General features: G+C 46.9%; 1 protein-coding gene across 1 annotated transcript in view; it reads right to left on the bottom strand.

Annotated features, from left to right (window-relative positions):
- KSR1 (kinase suppressor of ras 1) overlaps window positions 1-25,189 on the bottom strand; it is a 144,767-nt gene extending 119,578 nt beyond the window's left edge. Inside the window, exon 1 of the mRNA XM_080680529.1 lies at window positions 24,766-25,189. Within this exon, the coding sequence (XP_080536655.1) occupies window positions 24,766-24,996 (231 nt within the window). The 5' untranslated portion in view covers window positions 24,997-25,189. The remainder of the gene's footprint in view (window positions 1-24,765) is intronic.
- Between the last annotated feature and the right edge of the window lie 2,611 nt (window positions 25,190-27,800).

The following is a 27,800-nucleotide window of genomic DNA, read 5'->3' as shown; positions in this document are numbered from 1 at the left end:
ACCCTTAACCACTAAGCCATGCCGGCCAGGCGGCCTTTTCCATTGATTCCCATTATTTCTCTAGAAAGGTCAAGAGGTTAACTTAGCACTGATTACAATACACCCTCATTAATTACTCAGCACCTACTACTTGCCAAGCACTGGACTAGGCCCGGAAACTTCTGAAAGGTCACATACAGTCTTTGTCCTTAAAGGGACAGGAAATCCTTCCTTTAGAGCTAAAGGGCTCTAGTCAGCCTTTTAGAGAACAGGAGACTGTCCCAAAGCATTAATGTGGTAGGTAGAGGGGCTGCCAAGAGAAGAGGCAATGGCATTCTGGGAGGGATAGGGAGGGAGTCAAATGGCAGGGCAGAGAGGGGTCCACTGGCTACACTTTACTCTGTGATGCCAGATTTGGCACATATCCTTGGTTGAGAGTACCGGGACTCAGAAACTGCAAAGGCCTGGGGTCTGTCATCAGCCACACCCCAATCTGAATCTCAGCTCTGTCACCATCACTATGACATTGGGAGGCTAATCACCTCTCTGGACCTCAGCTACCTCCTATGCAATAGAGGTGTGAACTACACAAACTTCCAAGTGCAGCTGGAAGGATGGGTGGGATACAGTATTCAGAGCTATCCAAGAGCCCAGAGAGCATTCAAGAAATGTTTACTCTAGATTGGACGCGGAGACCACGCCATCTTGAAGAGGAAAGTGGATGTTATCGGAAGCCTGAAAATCTACAACTGCGGTACCCACCGAACAGCTGCGAACCCCAGAGCACCGGTCCCCAATTGGCGCAAACATGCAGATTCAGAGGAGCTCTACACTCCACCAAGGAAAGGTCAGATTTCGCCTGGGATAAGGAGAGAGAACTACATAACCAGACACCCAGAGAGGAGAGACCATGGGGAGACAAAGAAACAGCCCGCATATGAAAGAAAAGCAGGCATCACCAAAAAAGGAAGTAAACGAAATGGAGGCAAGCAACCTGTCAGAGAAAAGAATTCAGAGAAATGGTCATAAGGTGGCTGAAAAGAATGGAAGACAAATTCGACAATATGAGTAAGAACCAAGAAGAAATGAAGAAGAACCAAGAACCAAGAAGAAATGAAAAATTACATCACTGCTGTAAAGAACTCAATAGAAAGCATCAAGAGTAGACTAGAAGAAGCAGAGGACCGCAGCAATGAGCTAGAAGACAAGCTAGGAAAAAATACCCAAGTAAAGCAGCTTCTAGAAAAAAAAAATCAAAAAGCAGGAGGAGGGCCTAAGGGAACTTTGGGACAACACAAAACAAAACAACATCCGCATAATAGGGGTGCCAGAAGGAGAGGAAACTGAGCAAGGAATAGAAAACCTCTTTGAAGAAATAATGACAGAAAACTTCCCTGATATAGGGAAGAAAAAACCCACACAAATCCAAGAAGCTCACAAAGTCCCAAGCAAAATGAACCCCAAAAGACCGACACCAAGGCACATTATAATTAAATTGGCAAACACCAACGACAAAGTAAGAATCTTAAAAGCGGCCAGAGAGACAGAAAGTTACCTACAAAGGAACCCCCATCAGACTAGCAACTGATTTCTCAACAGAAACTCCTCAAGCCAGAAGAAAATGGAATGAAACATACAAAGTCATGCAAAGGAAGGGTCTGAATCCAAGAATACTGTACTCAGCAAGGCTATCAACCAAAATTGAAGGTGAAATCAGGAGCTTCACAGACAAAAAAGGACTAAGGGAATTTATTACCACCAAACCAGCAATGCAAAAAATGCTAAAGGGTCTGCTGTAAAAAAAAAAAAAAAAAAGAAAAAAAGAAATAGGAAGCAAAGAAGGAACACAGGGGTAAAGAATAAAAATAGAGACAAATAAGTACCTATCAATAATAACTTTAAATGTAAATGGATTAAATGCCCCAATCAAAAGACATAGGGTAACAGATTGGATAAGAAAACATGACCCATATATCTGCTGTCTACAAGAAACCCACCTCAGAAAAAAAGACGCACACAGACTGAGGGTGAAGGGATGGAAAAAGGTTTTTCAGGTGAATGGAAATGAAAAAAAAGCTGGGGTAGCAATAGTTATTTCTGACAAATTAGATCTCAAAGTGAAGGACATAATAAGAGATAAGGAAGGCCACTTCATAATACTAAAGGGAGCAATCCAGCAAGAAGAAGTAACTCTGGTAAACATATACACACCCAATACAGGAGCACCCAAATACATAAAAAAAATCCTGGAAGATACCAAAGGAGAGATTGACAGCAATACAATCATAGTAGGAGACTTTAATACCCCACTATCACCATTGGACAAATCCTCTAAACAAAAAATCAGCAAAGAAACATCAATCCTAAATGACTCATTAGACCAGATGGAATTAATTGACATCTTCAGAACATTTCACCCCAAAGCCACAGAATATACATTCTTCTCAAGTGCACATGGGTCATTTTCAAAGATAGATCATATGTTGGGTCATAGGCAAAGTCTCTTCAAATTCAAGAAGATAGAAATCATATCAAGCATCTTCTCAGATCACAGTGGCATAAAGCTGGAAATCAACTACAATAAAAACAATCCAAAAAAAATCAAACACATGGAGACTAAACAGCATGCTATTAAACAATGACTGGGTTACCAGAGAGATCAAGGAAGAAATAAAAAACATCATGGCAACAAATGACAATGAAAATACAACAATCCAAAATCTAAGGTATACAGCGAAAGCAGTCTTGAGAGCGATGTTCATAGCTCTACAAGCCTACTGCAAAAAACAAGAAACACTGGTAATAAATTACCTAACCCAACAACTCAAAGAGTTAGAAAGAGAGCAGCAACAAGAAAAGCCCAGTGTAAGCAGAAGGAAGGAAATAATAAAGATCAGAGCGGAGATAAACGACATTGAGACCAAAAAAACAATACAAAAGATCAACAAAACCAAGAGCTCGTTCTTTGAAAGGATAAACAAGATTGATGAACCTCTAGCCAGGCTCACCAAGAAGCAAAGGGAGAGGACCCAAATAAACAAAATCAGAAATGAAAGAGGAGAAATAACAACAGACCCCACCAAAATACAAAGGATTGTTAAAAAATACTATGAACAACTCTATTCCAACAAACTGGACAACCTGGAGGAAATGGACATATTCCTAGAAAAATATAACCTTCCAAAACTCAATCACGAAGAATCTAAACATCTCAATAGGCCAAAAACTATGGAAGAAATTGAAGAGGTCATCAAAAAGCTTCCAGCAAACAAAAGCCTGGGGCCAGATGGCTTCACAGGGGAGTTTTACCAAACATTCAAGGAATAACTAAAACCTATCCTCCTCAGACTATTCCAAAAAAATTCAAGAGGAAGGAACACTTCCAAGCTCCTTCTATGAAGCCAGCATCACCCTAATACCAAAACCAGATAAAGACAACACAATGAAAGAGAATTACAGGCCAATATCCCTCATGAACATAGATGCCAAAATCTTCAACAAAATTCTAGCAAATCAGATCCAGCACTACTTCAGAAAGATCATACACCATGACCAAGTAGGATTTATCCCAGGAATGCAAGGATGGCACAATATCCGCAAATCAATAAAGGTGATACATCACATAAACAAATTGAGAGATAAAAATCACATAGTCATATCAATTGATGCAGAAAAAGCATTTGACAAAATCCAACACCCTTTCTTGATAAAAACTCTCAACAAGGTGGGAATAGAAGGATCATACCTCAACATAATAAAAGCTATATATGATAAACCCACAGCCAACATCATACTCAATGGGCAAAAACTAAAACCATTTCCCCTAAGAACAGGAACAAGACAGGGATGCCCACTCTCACCACTCCTGTTCGACATAGTACTGGAAGTATTAGCCATTGCAATTAGACAAGAAGAAGAAATAAAAGGCATCCAAATTGGAAAAGAAGAAGTAAAGCTGTCCTTATTTGCAGATGACATGATATTGTACATAAAAAACCTGAAAGACTCCATCAAAAAAACTAATAGACTTAATAAATGAATTCGGCAATGTAGCAGGATACAAAATTAACGACAAGAAATCTATGGCATTTCTATATACCAATAGTGAACTTACAGAGAGACTAAAAAAGCAATCCCATTTACCATCGCACCAAAAAAATTAAGATACCTAGGAATAAACTTAACTAAGGAGGTAAAAGACCTATACGCGGAAAACTACAGGACACTGAAAAAAGAGATAGAGGAAGACGTATATAGATGGAAGAACATAACATGTTCATGCATTGGGAGAATCAACATCATTAAAATGTCCATACTACCCAAAGCAATTTATAGATTCAATGCACTCCCCATTAAAATACCAACGGCATATTTCACAGACCTAGAAAGAACTCTCCAAAAATTCATCTGGAATAAAAAAAGACCCCGAATAGCCACAGCAATCCGGAGAAAGAAGAACAAAGTAGGTGGGATCTCAATACCAGATTTCAAGCTGTATTACAAAGCCACTGTTCTCAAAACAGCCTGGTACTGGCACAAGAACAGACATATAGACCAATGGAATAGAATAGAGAACCCAGATATCGACCCAAACCACTATGCTCAATTAATATTTGACAAAGGAGGCATGAACATACAATGGAGTCAAGACAGTCTCTTAAATAAATGGTGTTGGGAAAATTGGACAGATACATGCAAAAATATGAAACTAGACCACCAACTTACACCATACACAAAAAAAAACTCAAAATGGATCAAGGACTTAAACATAGGACAAGAAACCATAAAAATACTAGAGGAATCCACTGCCAGAAAAATCTCAGACATATGCCGAAGGAACTTCTTCACTGATACTGCCCCTAGGGCAATGGAAACTAAAGAGAACATAAACAAATGGGACTACATCAAAATAAAAAGCTTTTGCACAGCAAAGGAGACCATCAATAAAACAACAAGAAAGCCCACTGCATGGGAGAACATATTTGCCAATGATATCAACGATAAGGGTTTAATCTCCAACATTTACAGGGAACTCATGCAGCTTAACAAAAAGAAGACAAACAACCCAATCAAAAAATGGGCAACTGATCTAAATAGACACTTTTCAAAAGAAGACAGAAGGAAGGCCAAGAGACATATGAAAACATGCTCAAAGTCACTAATCATCAGAGAGATGCAAATCAAAACAACAATGCAGTACCATCTCACACCTGTCAGAATGGCTATTACCAACAAATCAACAAATGACAAGTGCTGGCGAGGATGCGGAGAAAAAGGAACCCTCGTGCACTGCTGGTGGGAATGCAGACTGATGCAGCCACTGTGGAGAACAGTATGGAGTTTCCTCAAAAAACTAAAAATGGAACTCCCATTTGACCCAGTGATCCCACTTCTAGGAATATATCCCAAGAAACTAGAAACACGAAACCGAAAGGATATATGCACCCCTATGTTCATAGCAGCACAATTCACCATAGCTAAGATTTGGAAACAGCCTAAGTGCCCATCAGCAGATGAGTGGGTTAAAAAACTGTGGTACATCTACACAATGGAATACTATGCTGTGGTAAAAAAGGAGTTCTTACCCATTTGCAACAACATGGATGGAGATGGAGAGCATTATGCTAAGTGAAATAAGCCAGGCAGAGAAAGATAAATATCACATGATCTCACTCATTTGTGGAATATAATGAACAACATAAACTGATGAACAAAAATAGATCCAGAGACAGAGAAACATCAATCAGAACGTGAAACCTCAGGGAAGGTAGGGGAGGGGGGGGTAAGGGGAAGAGATCAACCAAAGGACTTATATGCATGCATATAAGCCTAATCAATGGACACAGACAACAGGGGGGTGGGGTCATGAATGGGAGGTGGGGGGTAATGGGGGAATAAGGACACATATGTAATACCTTAATCAATAAAGAAATTTAAAAAAAAAAAGAAATGTTTACTCTAGGGGTGCATATAGTCTTTTGAATTAGTGTTTCGAGTTTCTTTGGATATTTTCCCAGATGTGGGATCACTGGGTCATAAGGCAGTTACATTTTTTATTTTTTGAGATAACTCCATATGCTTTCCACAGTGGCTGCATCAGCCTGTATTCCCACCTACAGTGCTTGAGGGTTCCCTTTTCTTCACATCCTGGACAACACCTGTTGTTTGTTGATTTATTGATGATAGCCATTCAGACAGGTGTGAGGTGATATTTCACTGGGGTTTTAATTTGCATTTCTCTGATGATCAGTGACATTGAGCATCTTTCCACATGTCTACTGACCATCTGCATGTCCTTTTGGAGAAGTGTTTATTCAGATCCTTTGCGGTGTTATTTACAATATTTGGAAGCAGCCCAAGTGCCATCAGTAGATGAGTGGGTAAAAAAGCGGTGGTACCTTTACACAATGGAATACTACTCAGCCATAAAAAAGGAAATCTTACCTTTTGTGACAGCATGAATGGACCTGGAGAGTATTATGCTAAGTAAAATAAGCCAATTAGAGAAAAACTAATACCATATGATTTCACTTATATGTGGAATGTAATGAACAAAATAAACTAACGAACAAAATAGAAGCAGGCTCATAAATACAGAGAACAGATTGACAACTGCCAGATGGGAAGGGTGTTGGGGGACTGGGTGAAAAAGGTAAAGGGAGTAAGCAGAACAAAACAGACAAAAAAACCCTCATAGACACAAACAACAGCATGATGATTACCAGAGGGAAAGGGGGGGTGGAGGGAGGAAGAAGAGGGTAAAAGGAGGCTAAATGGTAATGGAGGAGGCTTGACTTGGGGTGGTGAACACACAATACAATACACAGATGATGTATTATAGAAACGTACACCTGAAAACTATATAATTTTATTAACTAATGTCACCCCAGTAAGTTAAATAAAAAATAAAAAGAAAATGTTTGCTCTAGTCATAAATGTCCTGCTCACCACCACCACTGCCCCAATGCCCACAGGACTTTTCTCAGAGTGTGGGCAGCAAGAACCATAAGTGGAACCGTAAGTGGTTGTCCAACATTTCCACACGAGTCTCTCTGAGCCAGCCCCAGCTTCCTGGGGCAACGCCACGGGCCATGTTTACCCTGTGAGTGTTTGGCACCCAGGAGACGGAGCCCAGAGTAGCAGTTCTCCTTTCTCGGATGGCCCCTCATGCAGAGGACTTCGAGGCCTGAAGGACAGGGGTGCTCCCATGGAAGGCTGGCTGGATCCCGACTCGCTGGCTGGGTGCCCCAGGGTTGCTCAAGTCAGGCAGGCTCTGCTCCCACAGGATTGCTTGCTAGAAATAGCAGTACCCTCAGGAGGGCTGGCAGCTCTGGAAACTTCCCTGCTTCTCGGCCAAATCCAACACTGGCTCGACAAAGGCCCAGATGCCATGGGTGAAGCTGCAGGACCCAGTCTCATTCTCATTCCAGATGATTTGAGTTTCACATCACATCACAGTGTTAGCCTTGGATCCCTGAGCACTGAGAAGGGACTAGGGCTGAGCAATCCTAATGTGGCCTCGGGGGCAGGGGTCTCCGGTCAAGTCCACCACTATAGCTGAGCATCAGCGCAGTGCCTCCAGTGTGGCAGGCCCTTGAGTATTCATTAGTTTAATAAATGAATGAATGAAAATAATAACAATAAAGGAAATTTTCTAAACACAGTTCCCCCAACACAAAACTCATTTCTCTTCTACTTTTTTCCATCTGCAGACATGCTTTACGTATTTACATATGTATGCTGCATACATGCAACCTGCACTCTATATATTTTCATTTAATGTAATATCACAAATATGGCCATGTTTTTACGCAGTCATCACAATTAACAGCTGAGTGCATAACAACGCATCCCCTCATCTATGGACATCAACCTTGTTCTTTCTTACAGATAATGTAAATATCCGGTAAAATTTTGTTTTGCTTTTCTACTGAATGATTGCCTTAGGATAGGCACCTTTGGAAGATTGGACAGAGTCCAAGAGTAGCTACTGTCCTGGTGTTGGGAGGAGAGGAATACTAGGGGACACAGGCAGGATCCACTCTCATAGTTGCTCAATAAATGCTCCTGGAATGAATAAAAGCAGTTGGCACAAGTGATGCCCTTAGTGGGTGGAGAGCCACAGCTTGCCCCAGCCAGGTTCTGCCCACATCATCAGAAACAGGACTCCCGCCCTAGCCGGTCTGGCTCAGTGGATAGAGTGCCGGCCTGAGGACTGAAGGGTCCCAGGATCGATTCCAGTCAAAGGCACAAGCCTGGGTTGTGGGCTCTATTCCCAGTAGGAGGCATGCAGGAGGCAGCTGATCACTGATTCTCTCTCATCATTGATGCTCCTCTCTCTCTCTCTCTCTCTCTCTGAAATCAATAAAAATATATTTTTTTTAAAAAAAAGAAAAGAAAAGAAATGACTCCTCCCAAGTGCACATTCAGTAAGTCAGCAGCAGGGCTTCTGATAGCAGGCCAGTGAGTGCACCAACCCCAAACTCCATGTTTTGTTTTGTTTTTGTTTTTTTTAATATATTTTTATTGATTTCAAAGAGGAAGGAAGGAGAGAGAGAAAAAAATATCAGTGATAGAGAGAATCATTGATTGACTGCCTCCTGCACGCCCCACACTGGGGATTGAGCCTGCAACCACTAGTAGTCAATGCTCAACCACTGAGCAACCCTGGCTGGGCCCAAACTCCATGTTTTAATAACAAATGAGGGTTGAGCTTCAAAATCCCTTTTGGGCTCTATAGGATGGAGGCCAGGACCGCTGAAGACCGGCACAGAGCCTCACACCTCTCACAACTTTCTGTTCCCACCATGCTTTCCTCCTCACTCAAAGGCTCGGGCTCAGGGGCATGTGCAGCCATGGGGGCACCTGAGGGCTGCGTCTCCTGAAGGGCTTCACCTGGGCGCCTCCTGGCCTCCCCCAGCCCCAGCACGCAGCCTCCTCAAGGGTTTCCAACAGCCCAGGCCCACTCCCTCAGCCTCTGCACGCACTGGTCCTCAGCTTCCAAAGCTTTCCTCCACCCTCCTGAGGTCTTTGCTCAAATGTTACCCTCCCCACAAAGCTGTCCTGACCCCTCATTGAAAATTACACCGCTCCTCACCCCTGGCTCTCTTCCCTGCTCTTATTTTTTCCATAGCACATCCACCATTTAACAATATATTTTTACTTATTCACTTGTTATCTGATATCTGAATGTCTCCTCCTAACACCAAAACATACACTCCACAAAGCCGAGGTTTCTGTCCATTGTGTTCACTACTATTTTCCCCACTGTTCAGACGAGTGCTCGGCCCCTAGTACAGGGGTGGAGAACCTTTTTTCTGCCCAGGGCCATTTGGATATTTGTAACATCATTTGCGGGCATACAAAATTATCAACTTAAAAATTAGCCTGCTATATTTGGTCAAACGTTTAATTAACTCACCCCTAATGCCTTGGCAGGGCTAAGCCAAATAATTTCATGCACCTTATATGGCCTGCAGGCCCAATGTTCCTCACCCCTGCCCTAGTCGATACCCAACCACAGTGGGTGCTGAATACATACCTGCTCAAAAAACAAACAGTAATCCTATAAAATAAAAGGCTAATATGCAAATTGTCCCCTCAACTTGGGGGTCGACCTGGAATTCGACCAGGGGTCGGACCCAGCCGCCCACGGCCCCTCCCCCCCCGCCAGCCCCGCCCCCAATTGGCCCCACCCCACCCCAATCAGGGGTGGGGCTGGCCAGCCAACCTCCTGTGTCCCCCCTACCCCTCCCGCTCCCTGCAGGCCAGGCCCTATCGGCCTGATCGTGGTGGGCCCACCAGACCCCACCCGTGCACAAATTCGTGCACCAGGTCTCTAGTAACAAATAAAAAGATTCTTACTGTGTCAGGCACTCTGCTTTACATGGCTCATCTCACTTACTATGAACAATCCTATTAAAATCCCCATTTCAAAGATAAGAAAACTGCTGCTCAGACAGATGAAGCAACTTGCCTAAAGACACACAGCTTAGCCAGGAAGAGAGGGGAGTATGAACCCCTCAAGCACTAGAACCTGTACTCTCTCCTACTATAGGGTCTGCTCACCCTCTGGGCCTTTCATCAAAATACAGAAGCAGCCCATGGACCCACAGAGCTTTCCAGAACAAAGCCAAGCAGCACCCACCCAGCGATCAAAATGGGGAAGAGGAGGCAGGAGCAGCGAGCCGCGGCAATGGACCGAGCCTGGGAACCCGCTTCTGCTCCACTTCCCCTGGGCAACAGCAAGTCTGACTTAGGGAACACAAGCACAGCCTAGTTTGGCAGCCACAGGCTGACAGGGGCCAGTGTGCTGTGACAAGTGGGATCGAAGCTTTGACAAGCTGGGTGCTAAGAAAACAAATCCTGCCAGACCAGGAAACTGCTTAAACCAAACAGGGCCAGAGAGGAAGTTTAGCTTTAGCTGTTAGATGCCCGAGACAAGATCTGGTCATTTGAGGCTGCCTAAATCTTTTTCTAAGATGAGTCCAAAGCCACTCTGGTTCAGGGGCAAAGGTGGGGGAGGGTGCAAAATGAACTGGTACAAATGAGCCCATTTCCATTAGTCACATGGCGAATCATAGCCCACATGGCTGTCTGCACACAGGTTATTGCGAGTAACCATGTCTTTGGCTTTGGTTTCTTTTGTTCTTTTTTTTTTTTAACTACTTCCTAAAACTCACAATTGTCAAAGATGCAGTTGCAAGACTGGGCCAGCACTCTGTCTCAAATGCTCACTCTCCTCGTAAACCACCAGGCCAACCACACAGAAAGTTTCCTGTCCCCTGAGAAGACAGTTTCCATTCGCTGATGGATTCTTCCTTGCTCCGTTCAGTCCCCTTGGCCAGAGTGAGTCAGAGCCACCCAGGGGAATCTCCTCAGGGACTTGCCACCTTCTTTCTCCTGAGATTCACCACCAACATTTAAAATACAACCTGGCCTGCACGTCTCCAACAGGCCCAGTGCTACTGACTATGTTGCCCAAGGATGCTGGTCTCCCCACCTTCCTTCTCAGAGATGAGCCATCCATCCGCTTCACCTCCTTTCTTCTGCAAATGGTCACTTATTAATCTGGACTCCAATACTTTGATCATCTCATCCTGTTTACGACTTTGAGGTAATCCCATTTAAATGGTGTAGAAAAGGGGAGATTTTCAGACCCTTTTCGACATAGCATTATTTCTTCCAAAATGCTGAGTATTACTAAATCCTTTTCTGACCTCTCTCTGCCCGGATCAAGCGGATTTCTGAGGGGTGCAATGAAATGGAACACAAATGCGAATTCAGACAATTCTATATTTGAAACCCAGATCCACCAATTACTTTGGGACTTATTTCCTCATCCACAAAGTGGGCTAATAGGCTATCATTACTGAGGAGCCAGCTAAGAAATCTCCTATAAAAAGTTTGATATGTTAAAACTGGGCAAACCTGGCTGGCGTGGCTCAGTGGTTGGGCATCGACCTATGAACCAGGAGGTCACAGTTCAATTCCTGGTCAGGGCACATGCCTGGGTTGTGGGCTCGAACCCCGGTGTGGGGCGTGCATGAGGCAGCCGATCAATGATTCTTTCTCTCATCATTGATGTTTCTATCTCTCACCCCATCTCCTTTCCTCTTTGAAATCAATAAAAATATATTTAAAAAAACAACAACACACAACTGGGCAAGTCTCTCTCAGGTCAGCCATAACTGAGGGAGGAGGACATGAGGAGCCTAAATTATTACCTTCCCATGATCTGGCTTCTCCTGCCCACTTGGCAACAAGCTCACATGAAAGAAACCCAAGAAGCCAGTTAACTCTGGTCAAAGCTCAACAGCATCGGGCACCCTGCAGTTTATGAATCATCCGGCCTCCTCCAAACAATATGGCAACCAGCACCTTCCACGAGGCCCCTTCCCCAGAATGGCCACGCGTCACAGCTCACTAGGTGAGTACATTCTAGGCTGTCCAAAGCTGAGTATCTTGAAGCATCTGCTCAGACCTCACATCCCCTCTTTGCCCTGCCCTAAGAGAAGACAATGAGAGAAAGCACAATGTCCCAAGTCTATGTTCCCAACAAGAGTCACAAATCAGAGCCCCCAGTTGGAGCAGATTGGGGCAGGGCAGAGCAGCTCGGTAAGAGGGGGGTTTCCCATGTCTATTTCTCAGGCTTATTTCCCATAAGTGGTGCCTCGATACTCATACCTAGTATCAGCAGCCTCACTTCTGAGGTGGCAACCTCAGTGCCCTGGCAGAGTCCCAGGGTACCCTCGCCTGGCAGGCTGAGGCTGCCAGACCTTACAGGAGAGAACTGAGTTTCAGTTAACATGGTGAAAGTGGGCAGCATAGAGCAAGCTTGGTTCAAATCAAGAAACACTTCCCGAGTTCCTGCACACCTCAGGATGCAGAGATGAGTCAGCTGTGGGCCACGATGGGCCTCCATTCACACCTCACCGGCACCTGGTATTGTTTTACTCATCTACAAACTCCCCCGCTAAGCTGACATTCTCATTCACTCTTATAATATCCTCACTGCCAAGCACAAAACTGGGGGGCAACAACTATTGGTTGAATTCGTATATTAGTGCTTTAATATGGCCCAACTTTAGGGGAACAGCCCCAAGCTCCCACCTCCCTCCCTGACTTCATGGCCAACGACAATCCTCACGGACCACCACTTTCCATTGTGCTCCAAGCACACTGGCCTCCTTTCCGGTCCTTGAACACACCAAGCTCGTTTCTGCCTCAGGGCTCTTGCACATGCTGGTCCCTCTGCCTGGAATACTCTTCACCCAGGTTTTCACAAGGCGGCGGCCTTCTCACCCGTTAAGTCAGCTCAAATGTCACCTTCTCTGGGAAGGAGGTTTTCTGAACCACCTGATCAGAAATATCAACCTTCTTCCCACCCCCTCACTCTAACCTACTTACAGTTTTCTTTTTCTCATGCCTCTTTTCTCTGTCTATTGGTTTGTTGTCCATCTTTCTCTTTCCATTAAAGGAACTACTCTGTCTTCTTCACTGCTCTTTTTTTCCCAGTACCTAAAACAGTGCCTGGCACACAGTAAGTACTCAATAAGTAGTCATTGGATGAATGGACAGAAGAGATAAATAAACAGCAAATTCAAGATGAAAAATGATTTGCACACTTTAAATATTTTATTTTATTTGGCAATTATATTTCAATAAAGCTGTATTTTTAAAGAAGGAAATGATTTAACAAGGCTAAAAAAGAGAAAGGCACAGAGGCCAGAATGAGTTACAAACAAAATATGAGATATTCTCCCAGGAGTACAATTTTTAAGATAGCCATCATTTGCCCTGGCCGGTGTGGCTCAGTTGGTTGAGTGTCATCCTGTGCACAGAAAGGTTGCTGGTTCTATTCCTGGTCAGGGCACATGTCCAGATTGCGGGTTCAATCCCCAGTCAGTGTGCATGTGGGAGGCAGTCAATCAATAACTCTCTCTCACATCGATGTTTCTCTCTTTCCCCCTCGCCCTTCCTCTTTCTCTAAGGAACAATAAGAACCTTTTTTTAAAAAAAGACAGCCATCATTCAAAAAGCATGAAATGGAGAACAGTTCAGCAACTATTATCACAAAACATATCCATGCTCTTTGACCCAGTAATTCCATTCCTGGGAATTATCCCAAGGAAATGAATTCAGAATAGGAACAAAAAATAAAGAGGCGCCTGTACAAAGATGATTCCAGTCACGTTGTTTGTAACAGCAGAAATCTGGAAACAACCGAAATGTCCAATAACAAGGGAAATGCTTTGGCAAATGACAGCATATCCACTGCATGGAATATCATGTAGCAATTAAAATGACCAAAAGGAAGATAATAGAAAAGCATGGACAAGTGTTTTAGAATAATGCTAAATCAGAGGGGTTTAAAAAACATATTGAATTACTAGGCACTGTCCAGCACACCCTCCCATATCTCAGCAACTCCTCACAAGAGTCTAAAATAAACCATATCCCGCATAATTAACAAGGTTCAGAAAGTTAAGACTCTTGCCTAGGGTCACAGAGCTAGCGAGGAATAGAGTCAGGATGTGAATGTGACCCTTTCCACCCAGAGACAATCCGTTCTTGGGATGACATCATGACTGTGTTTGGGAAGCCAAACTCAGAGATTGGATGCACTAGCAGAAAGTGACATGGCCCTCGAGAAACACTTGTGAGGGTACAGTAAAAAGCAAAATAAGCCCTAGCTGGTTTGGCTCAGTGGATAGAGCATCAGCTTGCGGACTGAAGGGTCCCGGGTTCGATTCCGGTCAAGGGCACATGCCCAGGTTGTAGGCTCGATCCCCAGTAGGGGGCATGCAGGAGGCAGCCAATCAATTATTCTCTCTCATCATTGATGTCTTCTATCCCTCTCTCTTCTTTTTTGAAATCAATAAAAATATATATATATATTTTTTTTTAATGTAAACTCAGACCTAGGCATTTCATCTAAGAATCAGCAGGGCCTGGCCCAGGCTATGGGTCTGGAGCCAAAGGCCATCAGTCTTAAAAAAAAATTATTCTATGCTAACAGATTTTTCCAGCTGGGAGAAGAGTTTGCAAATGCAAGTCAGGCAAGTCTGGGTTCAAGTCACAAGTTAGTCTCTCCTTAGCTGTGTGATCCTGGGCAAGTCACTTAACCTCTCTGTACCTCAGTATCTTCAACTATAAAATGGGGATAACAATAGAAACTTCCTCACAAGGTTGTGGTGAGGAGTAAATGCCACACTAACTCCAAACAAGAGGGCCAGGCATGGAGTAAGCTCGCAATAAAAGTAAAAGTGAGTTATTATGACACTTCCATTTTGTAACATGAGGAAATGTTCACTTCGGAAACCACAGGTCCATTTGATCAGTTATCAGGAGAAAATGAAAAGGGGCAGAACCGGCATTCTATTTCTGAGATCTCCGCCAGTGGTTGGAGCACACATCTAGGGCATCTGGAGTGGCCCCAGCCAGCCCAGGCCTCCCTCCACCGACCAAGGGGCTAGAGAGAGCTCCTCCTTTCAAAAAGCCAGCACCAGAAACAGGAAGCTGCTTCCTTTCCTTTCCATTCTGGGCCAGCATTTCCTTTTTTGTTTTAAAAAGCATTCCTTGTCTGTAGCCCAGCCCTTCCCCTGCCCTGGGCAGCCCCAGGCTCAAACACACCCACAGACATCTGCATTTCTCTTAGATTTTCTGCCCACCATCTGGGTCATGAGGTTCCTGGCCGACCCTGAGTGCGTCTGCCCTTGGCACCAGGCTAACTGGCATACAAAGCCGGGAGGGGCAAGACACAAGGACTACAGGCACAGAGACCTCCCTGGACACCTTGTTGGAAGGATTTAGTGAAATGTGACTTTAAGAGCTAGTATAGTAACCAGAGCACACTCTGCCTCCCTTTGTAAAGCACTTCCCTCCAGGAAAGGCAACCTTGAACTGCTGGGTAAGTGTACGGGGTCACCAGCCTTTTCTCAACCCACCCAATTTAAACTGGAACTCAAATGGGACCTCAGTAACATAAAAACAACAGTAGCTGAAACTAAGCCTACAATTTCTCAACTCTTCCTCTTCATGGCTTACGACAATGTTTTTCTAACTATGTTTAGGTGGAAAAAATAGGTTTAGGAATGCCTGATGCAGGACTTCTCAGAGCCTTTAAAACATCATCATCTTCAGGATTCTCCCAGAAGGAGGTGGCTGATGCAACACATTCTCAACTCCTTGAAGTCCTCTTTCACAAGAGCATTTTGCCGAAGAGAGTATGGGAAAGGATGCACTAAGCCCTTTCAAGGGTCCCAGTCTGGGGGACGGCGCGATCCTCAAGATAGCACCAGCTGCATGAGAATATTCAGGTTGCTTTTTAAATAAGACCTATAACTTTTTTTTTTTTTCTGAACAGCAAGAACTGTGTGCACCATGAGTGAAGTTGGTCCTGCTAATCCATTATCAAAACCAAACCCAAATTAACTGGCTAACCTGGGACTCAAAACCTCCGGGTGCCTTGCCGAAGAAAGCCCCACCAACTCTGTAAGCAGCTTATCTCATCAGCTTTGCATAAAGCAAAACTCCCCTGGTCAATGTTGCAGACTGCTCAAGCCTATAATGTATGCTGTATGAAAAGTTATTTTTCCTAATAGCTGGGCTATTCCATATACTGCATTATGCTTTATTTCCCTTTTCTTTTCTTTTTTAATTTTAATCACAAGTCTTATTTCATTCTTGCCATTATTCTGAAGGTGGAAAAATGAAAGAGGGGAGGGGAGAAAATCAGCAAGCCAACAGGATGACTTCTGATCCATGGCACTGAAAGGCAATCCACCCAGTTAAAACACACGGAGGCCAGGACAACAAATACAGGTATATATAAATACAATAAAGGTTCTATTGTTATCCCCATCTTACAGTTGAAGATACTGAGGTACAGAGAGGTTGAGTGACTTTCCCAGGGTCACACAGCTAAGGAAGGAATGACTTGTGACTTGAACCCAGACAGTCCTGCCTGACTTGCATTTGTAAGTTTCAATTTAAAGTAGCAGCTTTTTTAAATGCAGATAAGAAACAGTCATGCCTGGGAATAAATGACCAAGTATTTTTGATCCCAGAGTACACCCCTGCATCTCCACCTGGGGTCTGGAATAGGGGAGAGAGCCACTGGATTAAGAGGTTAAATCTTCTAGAAGCAATAGTATTTATAACATTATCTTGACATTAAAACCAACACCAATGTATCATAGTGAAGAATGCAAAACCTGCACAAATTTAAGACAAACACTGGGCCCTAGAGGAACAAGGGTTCACCCACCCAAGTCCCAGGGGATCTTTCAGTGGAAGGATGAGAAGCCCTTGAAAGTCCACAGTCAGGTTTGATTCAAGGACTCAGAGTCCATTCAGGCTGAGCCAGGCCACTGGGCAGACTGGCTTTCAAAAAAGATCCCACCCACAAGACACACCACACGGCTCCCCAAGAATCTCTCCAGTCCACAGGGCCCCTAAGACATTGCAATAGGGCCGGGAAAGCAAACCCATTTGCTTCCCCTTGCAGGAAGCTCCTTGAGGCCAAGGACCAAGCCCCAACGTAGGAGGGTACAATAGCCATCAGTCAAGACATGAACCCTCAGGTCTGACTCCCAGCTAAGTGCTCCTTTATGAACCACCTGTGTCTTCTCCTCTCTTTGTTAAGGGTATTCCCTAATATGAATTCCTGGTAAGTCACATCCCTTTGGGCCTTTAGTTTCCTCACCTACAGAGAGGGCTGGCCCAGATGGAAATACGAAGATCCTTTGTAGCCCTCTCTGCAATCTAGGACTCGACTAAATCAGCCCCAAAGCCTAGGCACCCCAAATAGCTCTCTGATCAACATTTATGGTTGGTGATGAAACCCAGGGGCTGTGCACAGCCCAGAGGAGTCCAGTCCCTGGACACAGAGAGACCTGACATCTACCCCCATCCCTTCACCCGCCATCTTGGAGCAAGAAAAGGACCCTCTCCTAATCCACCCAGAGGCCCCCCATTGCTGCAGGCAACCACAAAACTAGAACCCACAATCCTTGACAAATAACCCAGAACCTCAACCCTGGGGGCCAGGTTCTGTCTCTTGATAACACTCCTTGACCTCAGGGTGGACACAGATGCAGTAGCAAAAGGGTTACTACAGCAGCGGTTCTCAACCCGTGGGTCGCAACCCACAGGTTGAGAACCGCTAGCAGGGTCGCCCAAGACCATCGGAAAACACAGATATTTACATTATGGTTCATAACAATAGCAAAATTACAGTTATGAAGTAGCAACAAAAATGATTTTATGGTTGGGGGTCACCACAACATGAGGAACTGCATTAAAGGGTCGCGGCATTAGAAAGATTGAGAACCACTGGGTTAATACATAGAGGCTGTCATTTTATAAATTCTGGCATTCCCAATGGGGCGGTGGGAACATAGCAGCCCCTAAGATGTTAAAGGAAAGGACTGACGTTCAATGTGTTCACACACTTCGACCCAGCAAATTCCACTTCTAGGAATGCACTCATGCACTCCCTGAATGCCCGGCAATGGGGAACTGGTTCGATGAGTCTGTGGTATGACCACACAAGGCAGCCACTAACAGTGATGCTGCATATCCATGTGCACTGATGTATAAGGTGATGCACATGGTAAGCACATACATTTGTATGCAAATGCAGAGGGTAAAAACGCTAGAATACATGCACAACGTTATTTATGTATGTTGTTTCGCATGTATGTAGAAATACATACAAAAGAATTAACTCTGAAAAACAAAGACATTCCTATCAGGCATGACATTCCAAAGATGTGAAGATTACCTCCCATAAGCCAAGACAACGGTCAGACCTCTTTGGGAGCAAATTTACAATCTTTACTATGGATGAGGGTTATACCAGTTGGAAATGAAGGACCCCAGAGGGCAGAGCCACACACAGGAATCCCTGTCTCTGAGTCTCTGCTTGGAGAACAGCTACCAGGACAGCTGCCCGACTCAACTGGACTGTGACATGAGAGAGAAACAAGCTTTTATTCTGGCTTTTAAAAACAATGGACTGAGAATGAGAACCCCGGGACTAAATTCCCACACGTACAATGATCGAAGAGCTTCATACTACTGCATTATGTCAATCAGTCAACAAACATATCCTGCCATTAAAAAAGAAAAATCTGAGTAGCAGTGTGCAGTGATCTACATATTTTGCAAACCGAGTTTAAGGTCATATAGCTTATTCTCAGGAACACATTAAATATTAACTATCACGAAAAAAAGACTAACTCAGAGAGGTGGCAGGATGGGTGATTGTCTTTTATTCATCTGTGTTTTCTTTTTTATGGTGAACATATATTATTATGTGTATTTTATAATATTTTAATAAAAGCAGAAAGGTATAGAATATGCTGCTAATCAGAGGCATTATTCAAAAAGAATGAGGCAGGTATCCATTAAAAAAATTATGAGTAACTTAATCTTTAAGCAGCTTCTCATTTCTCAGAATGAGCCCAGCACCAGGCGGTGGCATCACTGTGCTCACACGAACCTGTCTTTGAGAGCGTGTGGGACTGCACTTTAGGGAAGCAGCGCTGAGCCTGAGCTCAGAGGCTGCACAGTCTGGGGTGGCCACCGGTAGGCCCAACCATCTGGAATTAAGCCAAGAGCCCCTGGGCTGGCCCTTCTTATTGGCCACTTCCTCAGGCTCAGCAGCCATGACCCTGACCAGAATCCCCCAGCATCGTTTCTAGAGGTAACTGGGAAGTTCAGAACATCAAGTCTGAAGACCAGTCAGCCCACATTCAACCACCTACCACTCAGTCTCCTAATCCCTCTGAGCCAAAGTGTCCTTATCTGCAAAATGGGGCTAAAACCTCACAGGGTCCTCGTGAGCGTTGAATGGGGCAACACATGCCAAGAGCCTAGCGGAGTGCTCAACACAGAACAGGGGACCAAGAATGTCTCTTGTCCCTTCTCTGTTCTCACTACGCACAAGTTAATCCCGTAACCCCAAAGGCACCTGTGCAGCTTTCCCTCTAACTGAATGGCGGAAAAGATTCTAACCAGCCTATTCTGAAAGGTTGTGTTATTAAAAAGCACAGCTTAGGGACCTTGGCCACAGACTTGGTTACTTCCCCCACCACTGCAGACACTGCCACCAAGGACGAGGGCCTCTGCAGTCCTTCTATAGACCACAGCCAGCAGGCAGGGCCAGCAACTTGTGGTATGCAATACAGCTTTCCTGGACTTGGAGCCAACCCAGAGGAGAAGGAGGCATTCCTATCACTGTCCCTGGGTTCCTGGCCTCCCTCCAGCATCACCCAGGTCTCCCCAGGCTGGGGGAAACTGCAGGTTCCTTGCCAGGCAACCTCCAAGGTATGCTGGTGGCAAGTTTCATCAAGGAAAAGTTGCCAAGGCGAAAGCTGACACCAACGGGGACAGCGCCCAGCTCTGCACCTCTTCAGGGATTGCAGGAGTTAAAACCTCCAGCAGGCAGTTAAAACTATGGTGATGGAGCGGAAGCAGAGAAAGGCCATACTCCAAGCAGTGGCTGGGTGGGGAAAGGGAAACCAGGTTTCGCTCTCAGTTCTGCCAGGGAACTGTGACTTGGGACAAGTCACCATCAAGACTGGAAATATTTCTCATTAAAACCAGGAGGTCATGCCCTGGTCAGTTTGGCTTAGTGGATAGAGCATCGGCCTGCAGAATTACGGGTCCTGGGTTTGATTCCAGTCAAGGGCACGTAGCCTCATTTGCAAGCTCGATCCCTGGCCCTGGTCAGGGCACATGTGGGAGGCAGCCAATCGATGTGTCTCTCTCACATCAATGTTTCTCTCTGTCTCTCCCCATCCCTTCCACTCGCTCTGAAAAACACACCAGGAGGTCAGTCTGGCCAACCGTTCAGTCACATTCCCAATTCGTAAACACTCTTGGCAAGCCAGGGCACTGGAGTTGCTACTGTTTGCCTGCTGGCTCCCCCATTAGACTGAAAGTGTCCCCCAAAGACCTAGAGAGCATCCTACCTACCTCGGAATCCTTGCCAGGGTAGCTGTCGCTAGGAGCTCAGCAGGCAAATCAGTAATAACTGAAGGTTTGTGGATTGAATACATCACTATGACTGCCCCAACAACCTGATCTGTGGGGACAGTTGGCATCCCTTTCCCTTCCCAGATGATTGGGGAACAGGGGGAGGGGCCACAGGAAGAGCTCGGGCCCTCCACACAGCAGGGGTCTGACCTCAGCCACAGCAGAGGTGAGTGAAGGTCAAGCCTCCCTGATCTTTCTAGTAGCAGCAGGGCCCCCAGGGAAGTGGCCAGTTCCCCAGTGTCCCCTCCCCAGCAAAGTCAATGGGAAAGGCCCTTTGGGGACCCTTTCTCCAGGCCAGCTTATTTAGGGGGAATTTTTCTCCAGAAAAGCACAGGTGGGGAGACTCAGTGTGCAAGGCCTATCTCTGGGAAGTACTAGTAGGCTGGCAGGAAAGCGCAAAGTTGCAGTGTCCACAAAACATGAATCTCTGTGGGGCCACTATCTCTCCAGTGCCCAACACAGACTCAGCCCAAACAGGATGAATAAATGAGGGAATGAACTGGTGCAGGGCTCCAGGCCTAGCTGCCAGGCCAGCTAGCAGTCCCTGTGTATAACCTATATAATAAAAGGCTAATATGCAAATTGTCCCCTCAACCAAGAGTTCAACCAGCAGGCAGGCCAGCCAACCGCCCATGTCCCCTCCCTCTGGCCAGGCTGGCCAGACCCCACCCATGCATGAATTCATGCACCAGGCCTCTAATACACACACACATACACACTGAGTGGCCGGATTATTATGCATTCAGAGATCATAATAATCTGGCCACTCAGTGTATATGAGCACACCTGAGGAATGAAAACACTCTATCCTGCCTCAGCGGATCCTTCAGACCCCGAAGAGGGTCTGATGGAGATGGGACACAGGCTCCACTGGGATGAAGCGGCCTCACAATCGCTGTTTACAGATTCAGACTCTGGGTTCAGATTTCCTCTCCCTCCCCTCCCCACAGAGAAAAACTGTGTGTGACAAGCATTGGTGGAATTGCAGGAAATCTCATCAGACGGAGAAGGGTCCAGCACACTGGCTGGCAGATAGGAGGCAAACATTAAACCTTGATTCCTTCCACTCTTTCGGACCCAAACTGGACACTACACAGAGAAAGTCATCACAGGCAGCTGGACACGCTGACCCCCGCACACCAGCACAGTCTGCAGCCTCAGGCAGCAGCAGCTAGGCCCAGCCGGCCGGCATCAGGGACCCCCAAGGGCATTGCACGCGCTGTTTCTCCCACTGAGCGCTCATTTAATGAGGGCCAGAACAGGCTGGAGTTCCTAGGATTCTGGGAGAAGTCTGGTGCGGTTGCGAAAGCCAACCTCCAGTCAAGCCCTTTTTCAAAAGCCAGGAATCCAATGTTGCAAGCACTGTCTCTGGTATGAAGGGAGACTGCAGAGCAGGAAAGAAAACCAGGGTGGACATCACCACGGTCCCATGGGGCTCACCACAGGCTGCGGGGATGGTTTCCTAGCCTGTGTCACCCGCCGCTGGGAAGTTAGAGCCAGCTATAGAAGTAGCTTCCCTTAAAGGGGACCTGTGGTTTGAATGCCACTGGACCCACACCGGGAAAAGTCTATAAACAGAATCTCTCCGTAGAAAGAGTGAGAACTTACAGACTCACAACAACACTGCGGTTTCCAGCAGTCTCATGCCCATTTTTCAGATAAGGAAGCTTGAGAGTCAGAAGTCTTGGGACTTGCCCAAGGTCACACAAACAGAACTCAGCTGGCAATTAAAGCCACGGGCTCTTCCACTGGCCACACTGCCCCTATCAGGATTCTTAGATTAATAAACTTCCCCTCTATTTCATCAGTTTAGTAAATCTGGACTTTAGAACCATCTTTAAGCAAAATAAATAATCTTTCTTTTTATTTTGTTTTTTTCTAGTCTTTTTTTTTTAATTAAATGTGTTGGGGTAATATTTATTGGTTAAAAACATAAATTTCAGGTGTACAACTTTATAATCTGTATATTATGTGCTCACTACCCGAGTGTCACCTTGTATTTGACCCCCTTTTATTACCCTCTTTGGCCTGCCCCCCCACCCCTTTCCTCTCTGGCAACCACCATTCTGTTGTCTGTATCTGAGTTTGGTCTTTTGTTTATTAAACAGGGATGTTCTTAAACAGGGGTTTGTATAACAAACGCTGACTCAACCCCACTGAGGCCCCTTCACTAAACCACAGAAGCGCACAGAGATGCACTCTGGCCTCCCTGTTTAGGTGAGGATGAGGCCTTTGGGTGAAGTGATTCCACCAAACTAGCTTCTGGGGTCTAAATCCCCACCCCCCAAAACAACCGAAGTCGCGCCTTTCCATGGAGAAGCATGGACCTGAATCCACAAGACAATGGAGAGCTGGGTATTGGTTCCAGTTCACCCTGCAAATCCCTTTCGGGCCTTAGGATGGGTTTCTGGCCACCTGACTGGATCATCCAAAAAACACTCAGGAGGAAGGCCAGTGAATAAACCAGCTCAGAGGCCCAAATAGCTGGATGCTCTGGGGTGTCCCCATGCCACACCTTGGTTAAAATGAGTGACACTGGAAGTCAGGGTACCATGAAGGCAGAGTGCCATTTCCAGAGAACAAACAGCGAATGGCTCTCCTGTGTCCACTCTGTGAACCAGGAGCACTTCAGAGCGACATGAGGACAATCCGAGAGAGGCCAGCGCAGAGAACATTCTCTCATCCCAACAACACAGGCTGCTGGACAAGGACCCCTCCCCTCCCGGAACTAAGCCACATAGGCCCCCTATTGTGTCAGTTTAAAAACTGAACTTTCCTGGGCAAAAACACACTCAGCTGTGTTCAAGAAACCAGCAGCCCTCGCCACTCGGAAAACAGCAGCCAGCCCGCAGAAGGCACAGTTGTGCGGAGTGTTGTTCGTTGGTTGGTTTTTTAAACAAAACCCTGGTCAGTACTGCAATAGCAACTGTAACAAAAATTCTAATAGCCAGCACTGAGTGCATGCTTCCGACATCCCTGGTTTTATAGCTTTTAAGAAAATAAAGCTGAAGGAGAGAAGTCACCGCCGAGCATTTTTGGATCAAACAGGGATTCCGGTTTATGGTGTGCACAGAGGACTGGGTCTTGTAATAATTACAACAAATCACCGCTGGCCCTATGACAGCTGGCAGAGGCAATGAGCAATAAGGGGAGGGGAGGGGGGCGGATGAGAAATTAAGATTCTAATAAAACAAAACATCCCCAGATCTGCAGAAGACCAGATGTGGCAATGCAAGGTGGAGCTCCTTCTTCAAGTCGGAGTTAGCTATTCACTGGTCTCTGGATTCCACAGCCTTCCCAGCCTCTGGACAAAAGCAAGATGGGAATACACCCGTTTCCCTCTATTGTGTATGGGGTTGGGGGGGTGACTCCCCCTTCTGAGAACCCAACAACCCTTCTTCCAAATCCTTTTAATACTGCACTTCCCAGCTATAATTTGAGAGGAGGGCAGGCATATCTTATTTCTTCTTTACACTGGAGGCTGTCTCCACCAGAGGCCCTTAAAGAGTGTCATCTTCTCACCAAGGGCTTGTTCCCCAGCATAATCCTTCCTAAACCAAAATCCAGTGTTTGGGGGGAGTCGGTGGGTAATTACACTTTGAGCAGTGAAACGCTGTGGAAAGTACCAAATGCCTGAAGAGAAAAAAATGCAGTTTCAGCAAACACTTTTTTGAAAGGCGGCACACAAGAACCTGGAGAGGAAAGGAAGAGACGAGACAGAGCCCGGGGCGCGAGGCAAAAGCAGAGAACCACGGGGCTCTGCTCACACTTCAGGGGGACCTCCCCCTCCCCCCCCCCAGGGCCCCCGTCACCCCAGCCCACGGCTGCCGGGTTCAGTCACATAGGGAAAAGTCCAGCGTGTGACTCAGTGGGAGAATGAGTCCTGCGGCCCCCAAGCTGGAAATGGGGTGGGGGGCGGAGGTGAGGAGGCAGGGGATGTCCGCGCAGCCCACCCCACCCACCGGTTCCCCGAGCCTCCACCCCAGTTCCCACTCCGCCCTCCCCCCAATGCCCGCCCAAGGTGAGGGGCTGGTCTGGGGTCCTCAACCTGCCGCATCACCGAATGGAGGAAGGAGAGGAAGCCTCAAACCAGGCAACCCGGGCTCAAGGATGCAACTAGGAAAGGAGTGAACAGGAGCACGGAGGAGGGGTATTGGGGGCCGCTCCCCGGGCCGCTGACCCCCGCCTTCTCGGGCCCAGCCCGGGTCCCCGAACCCTCCCGCGCCGCGGCCGCGTTACCTCCAGGGTCCGGATCTCCTGCTGGGTGAGGTCGTTGGACACCGCGCACTTGGTGCGCAGCCCGCGCAGGCTGCCGATGGAGATATCGATGAGCTTCTGGAGCTGCCCGCACTGCTGCAGCGCCCGGCTGGCCGCGGCTCCGGCGCCCCCCTCGGCGGCCGCCGCGTCCCCCGCGCCGCAGCCCTCCTTCTTCTCCCCCATTGCCGCCGCTCGCCGTGCCGCTCTATCCATACCTCGGCATCGGGGCCGCGGGGTGGCTGAGGCGGGGAACCCGGGGGCGCGGGCTCGGAAGGGAATCCCCGAGCCGGGAGGGTTGCACAAGGAGCGCCCGTTGGTGCTGCCGAAGAAGGGACGTGAGTAGAGCCGGCGACGGAGCCGGCTGCTCCCGCCCGCCCTGAAGCGGCGGCAAAGCGAAAGCCGCGGCGACCCGACGGCTGCGGCTCCCAGAGCCTTTAAGTGGCAGCAGGGGCCGGGTCAGGGCAGCGGGGCATGCTGGGACTTGTAGTCCGCGCCGCGCACCTGCCTCTCGCAGGCGCCTCCGGAACCCCGGGGCGCGCGCGCTACGCCTGAAGCCGGGTGGTCCCTCCGCTGCGGATGCAGGCGAAGCGGGAGCGATCTCCTCTGTGTCCCGGGAGTGGCTCCGCGCTGACTCCTCCCCCGGGCGCCCAGAGCCTGGGAGCCTCGTCTCCCCGCCCATCCCTGTCCCCCACGCCGGCGTCCAGTCCAGGGGCTTCCCGCGACCCCCGGATGGGGCGGGGCAGAAGCCGGGTGTCCCTTGAAACCGAGGAGGTTTTGCATCCTGCCATTCCTCAGCCACGGCCAAAACCTAAAAGATAGGGACAGTGGAGGTTCCAGAATTTCTATGTGGGTTTTAGGGGCCGCCATCTAGTGGGAAGGGGCCTAAAGTGCTTGTCCTGTAGCAGGTTCGTCAAGAACTGGACTCCCGATTGTCTCCGTGCCAAAGGAAATAAATGCTCAGGCATGGAGAAAGAAGGAAGGGCTTTCTTCTGGACCCTTTTCACCCACCAGAATGGGTGTCCCATCCCTCTGCCACCCCAACCAGCCCACAGCCCAGACGCTTGGGGCGGCACATTGATTTGTCCTGCCCCTGGGAGCTAGATCCAATGCCTGGTTTCAAATTCAGTCTCTAGTGCAGCCTAGCTGTGTGACTTTGGGCAAAGTTAGCTCACCTCCCCGTGTCTGAGTTTCCGCATCAGTAAAGCTGGGGTGATAACAATACCTATCTCCTAAGCAGTGGGCACGGGCACAGTACTGATACTGGACTGGTACCTTTCTGTGCCTCCAGCATTCAAACCCCATCCCATCCCCACCCTCACCCCTCCAGAGCTCCTACCACTTCGAATGTGCTCTATTTAGCTGGCTAAACTAAAAAACCAAGATGCTGGTCAAAGGTCCCACACATCCAACATCTGCCAACCAGAGGAAATCTCTGTCCTCTGAATTTTCTCTTGTAAGCTCCTTGGCTGCCCAAGCGTTGGCTAAGTTATCTTCGTATCCTCTCTGAGAGCCAAATACAGTGCCTGGCACACTGTAGGAGCTCCATAAAGTTGTGCAACCCATTTCCTAAGTTTGTTTCTCCTATCTTTCGGGCCAGTTTAATAGGTTCCCTCTGTCTGCATCTTTTTTTTTTTCTTCCAGAATGAGGATTGGCCAGGAAGTAGGGTCTCAGCATTCTATTTCCACCTAAACTAGTACATAAAATATAGTCAGTACTGGCTGACAGCTTATATTACCCCTTCCTTTAATATCATTTGCAATTTTGATATAAATATTGGGTCTGTAAAACAAAACCATGATAACTTTAAAATGTGCTTTTGCAAACTAACCCCTCCTCTGGACATTTTCTGAAACACAAGGATCTTCCTTCCCAGTTCCTCCCCAAATCCTGACCCTTCTCACAAGAATAGCTAATCCAGTCAGCACTTAATTTGTCACAGGACTCTATGTGCTGTATCTATGAAGTCCCCCCTCCCCCCCCCCCACCCGCAATCCTGACTGTTCCCTTAACCCCACCCCACCCTCATGCAGCAGAGTAATAACTGCCCTGAAAGAGAAACTGCTTGACAGTGGTTCTCAAACTTGGCAGTGGATCAAACTCTTCCACAGGGCTCCCTTAATACAGAGTGCTGACCCCGGCCACAGAGTTCCCCACTAGTAAATTGAGGACAAGGCCTGAGAATTTGTGTTCTAACAAGGGCTCAAGCAGTACTAATGCTGCAGGTCGGGGGGCCAAACTTTTAGAAGCCTTGGCACAGGGGGAGGCCAGGTAAGAAGGTCCTTAGTGCAGCCTGGCTGGTTTGGAACCTTCATTTGTTCAGTAGCCAGAGCAGCCAGGCTTGAGTGACTGATTCACTCTAACTCAATTCACAAGATATGTCCTGATTAAGTGCCAATTTATGTATGTGCATCAAGCTTGTAATTGCCACAGGAGGCCTGGTCAACACATTTCCCCCCAGGGCCACTTTATGTGGGAGGACAACTGCCGGACTGTGGAATCCACACCTACGATGCCACCATGGCAATGGTGTCAGTGCTGGAGACTGGACAACAAACCCCAGCTCCCTGGCCGCTCTCCTGCCAGACTCCATGCAGCCAGTGCCTCTGCTGGGGACACAGTCTTACTTCTGATTTGTTGCAAGCGGTCAGTAAGCCACAGCTTTCCTTCCCAGTTCATCTCAGATGCACTCCAGCCTTCTCGACTGGGTTTGGGTTTCCCTTCAGCCACACATTTACAGAACTGCCTCCTCGAGATGCAGAAAGCAAAGATTTTTAAAAGAATCCTTCATTCATCCTTTTAACATTCATTAAGTGTCTACTTCTGCGGCAGGCCTCTGTGTTCCGGGCTCTGAGAAAGGATATTGAACAGAAGCAGGGATTTATATTCTGGTATGAGAAGACAGACAATAAACAAATAAATAGGATGCGCGGGATATTAGGTGGTAACAGGTGCTATGGGGAAGGGGGACAGGCAATGCAGTGATTGCAACTTTCAACAGAGCTGTTTGAGGGACTGG

The sequence above is a fragment of the Plecotus auritus genome (assembly GCF_963455305.1).
Source record: "Plecotus auritus genome assembly, chromosome: 7".
NCBI classification, from domain to species: Eukaryota; Metazoa; Chordata; class Mammalia; order Chiroptera; family Vespertilionidae; genus Plecotus; species Plecotus auritus.
The sequence above is the reverse complement of the archived record's forward strand: the minus strand, read 5'-3'. Positions and strand labels throughout refer to the sequence as shown.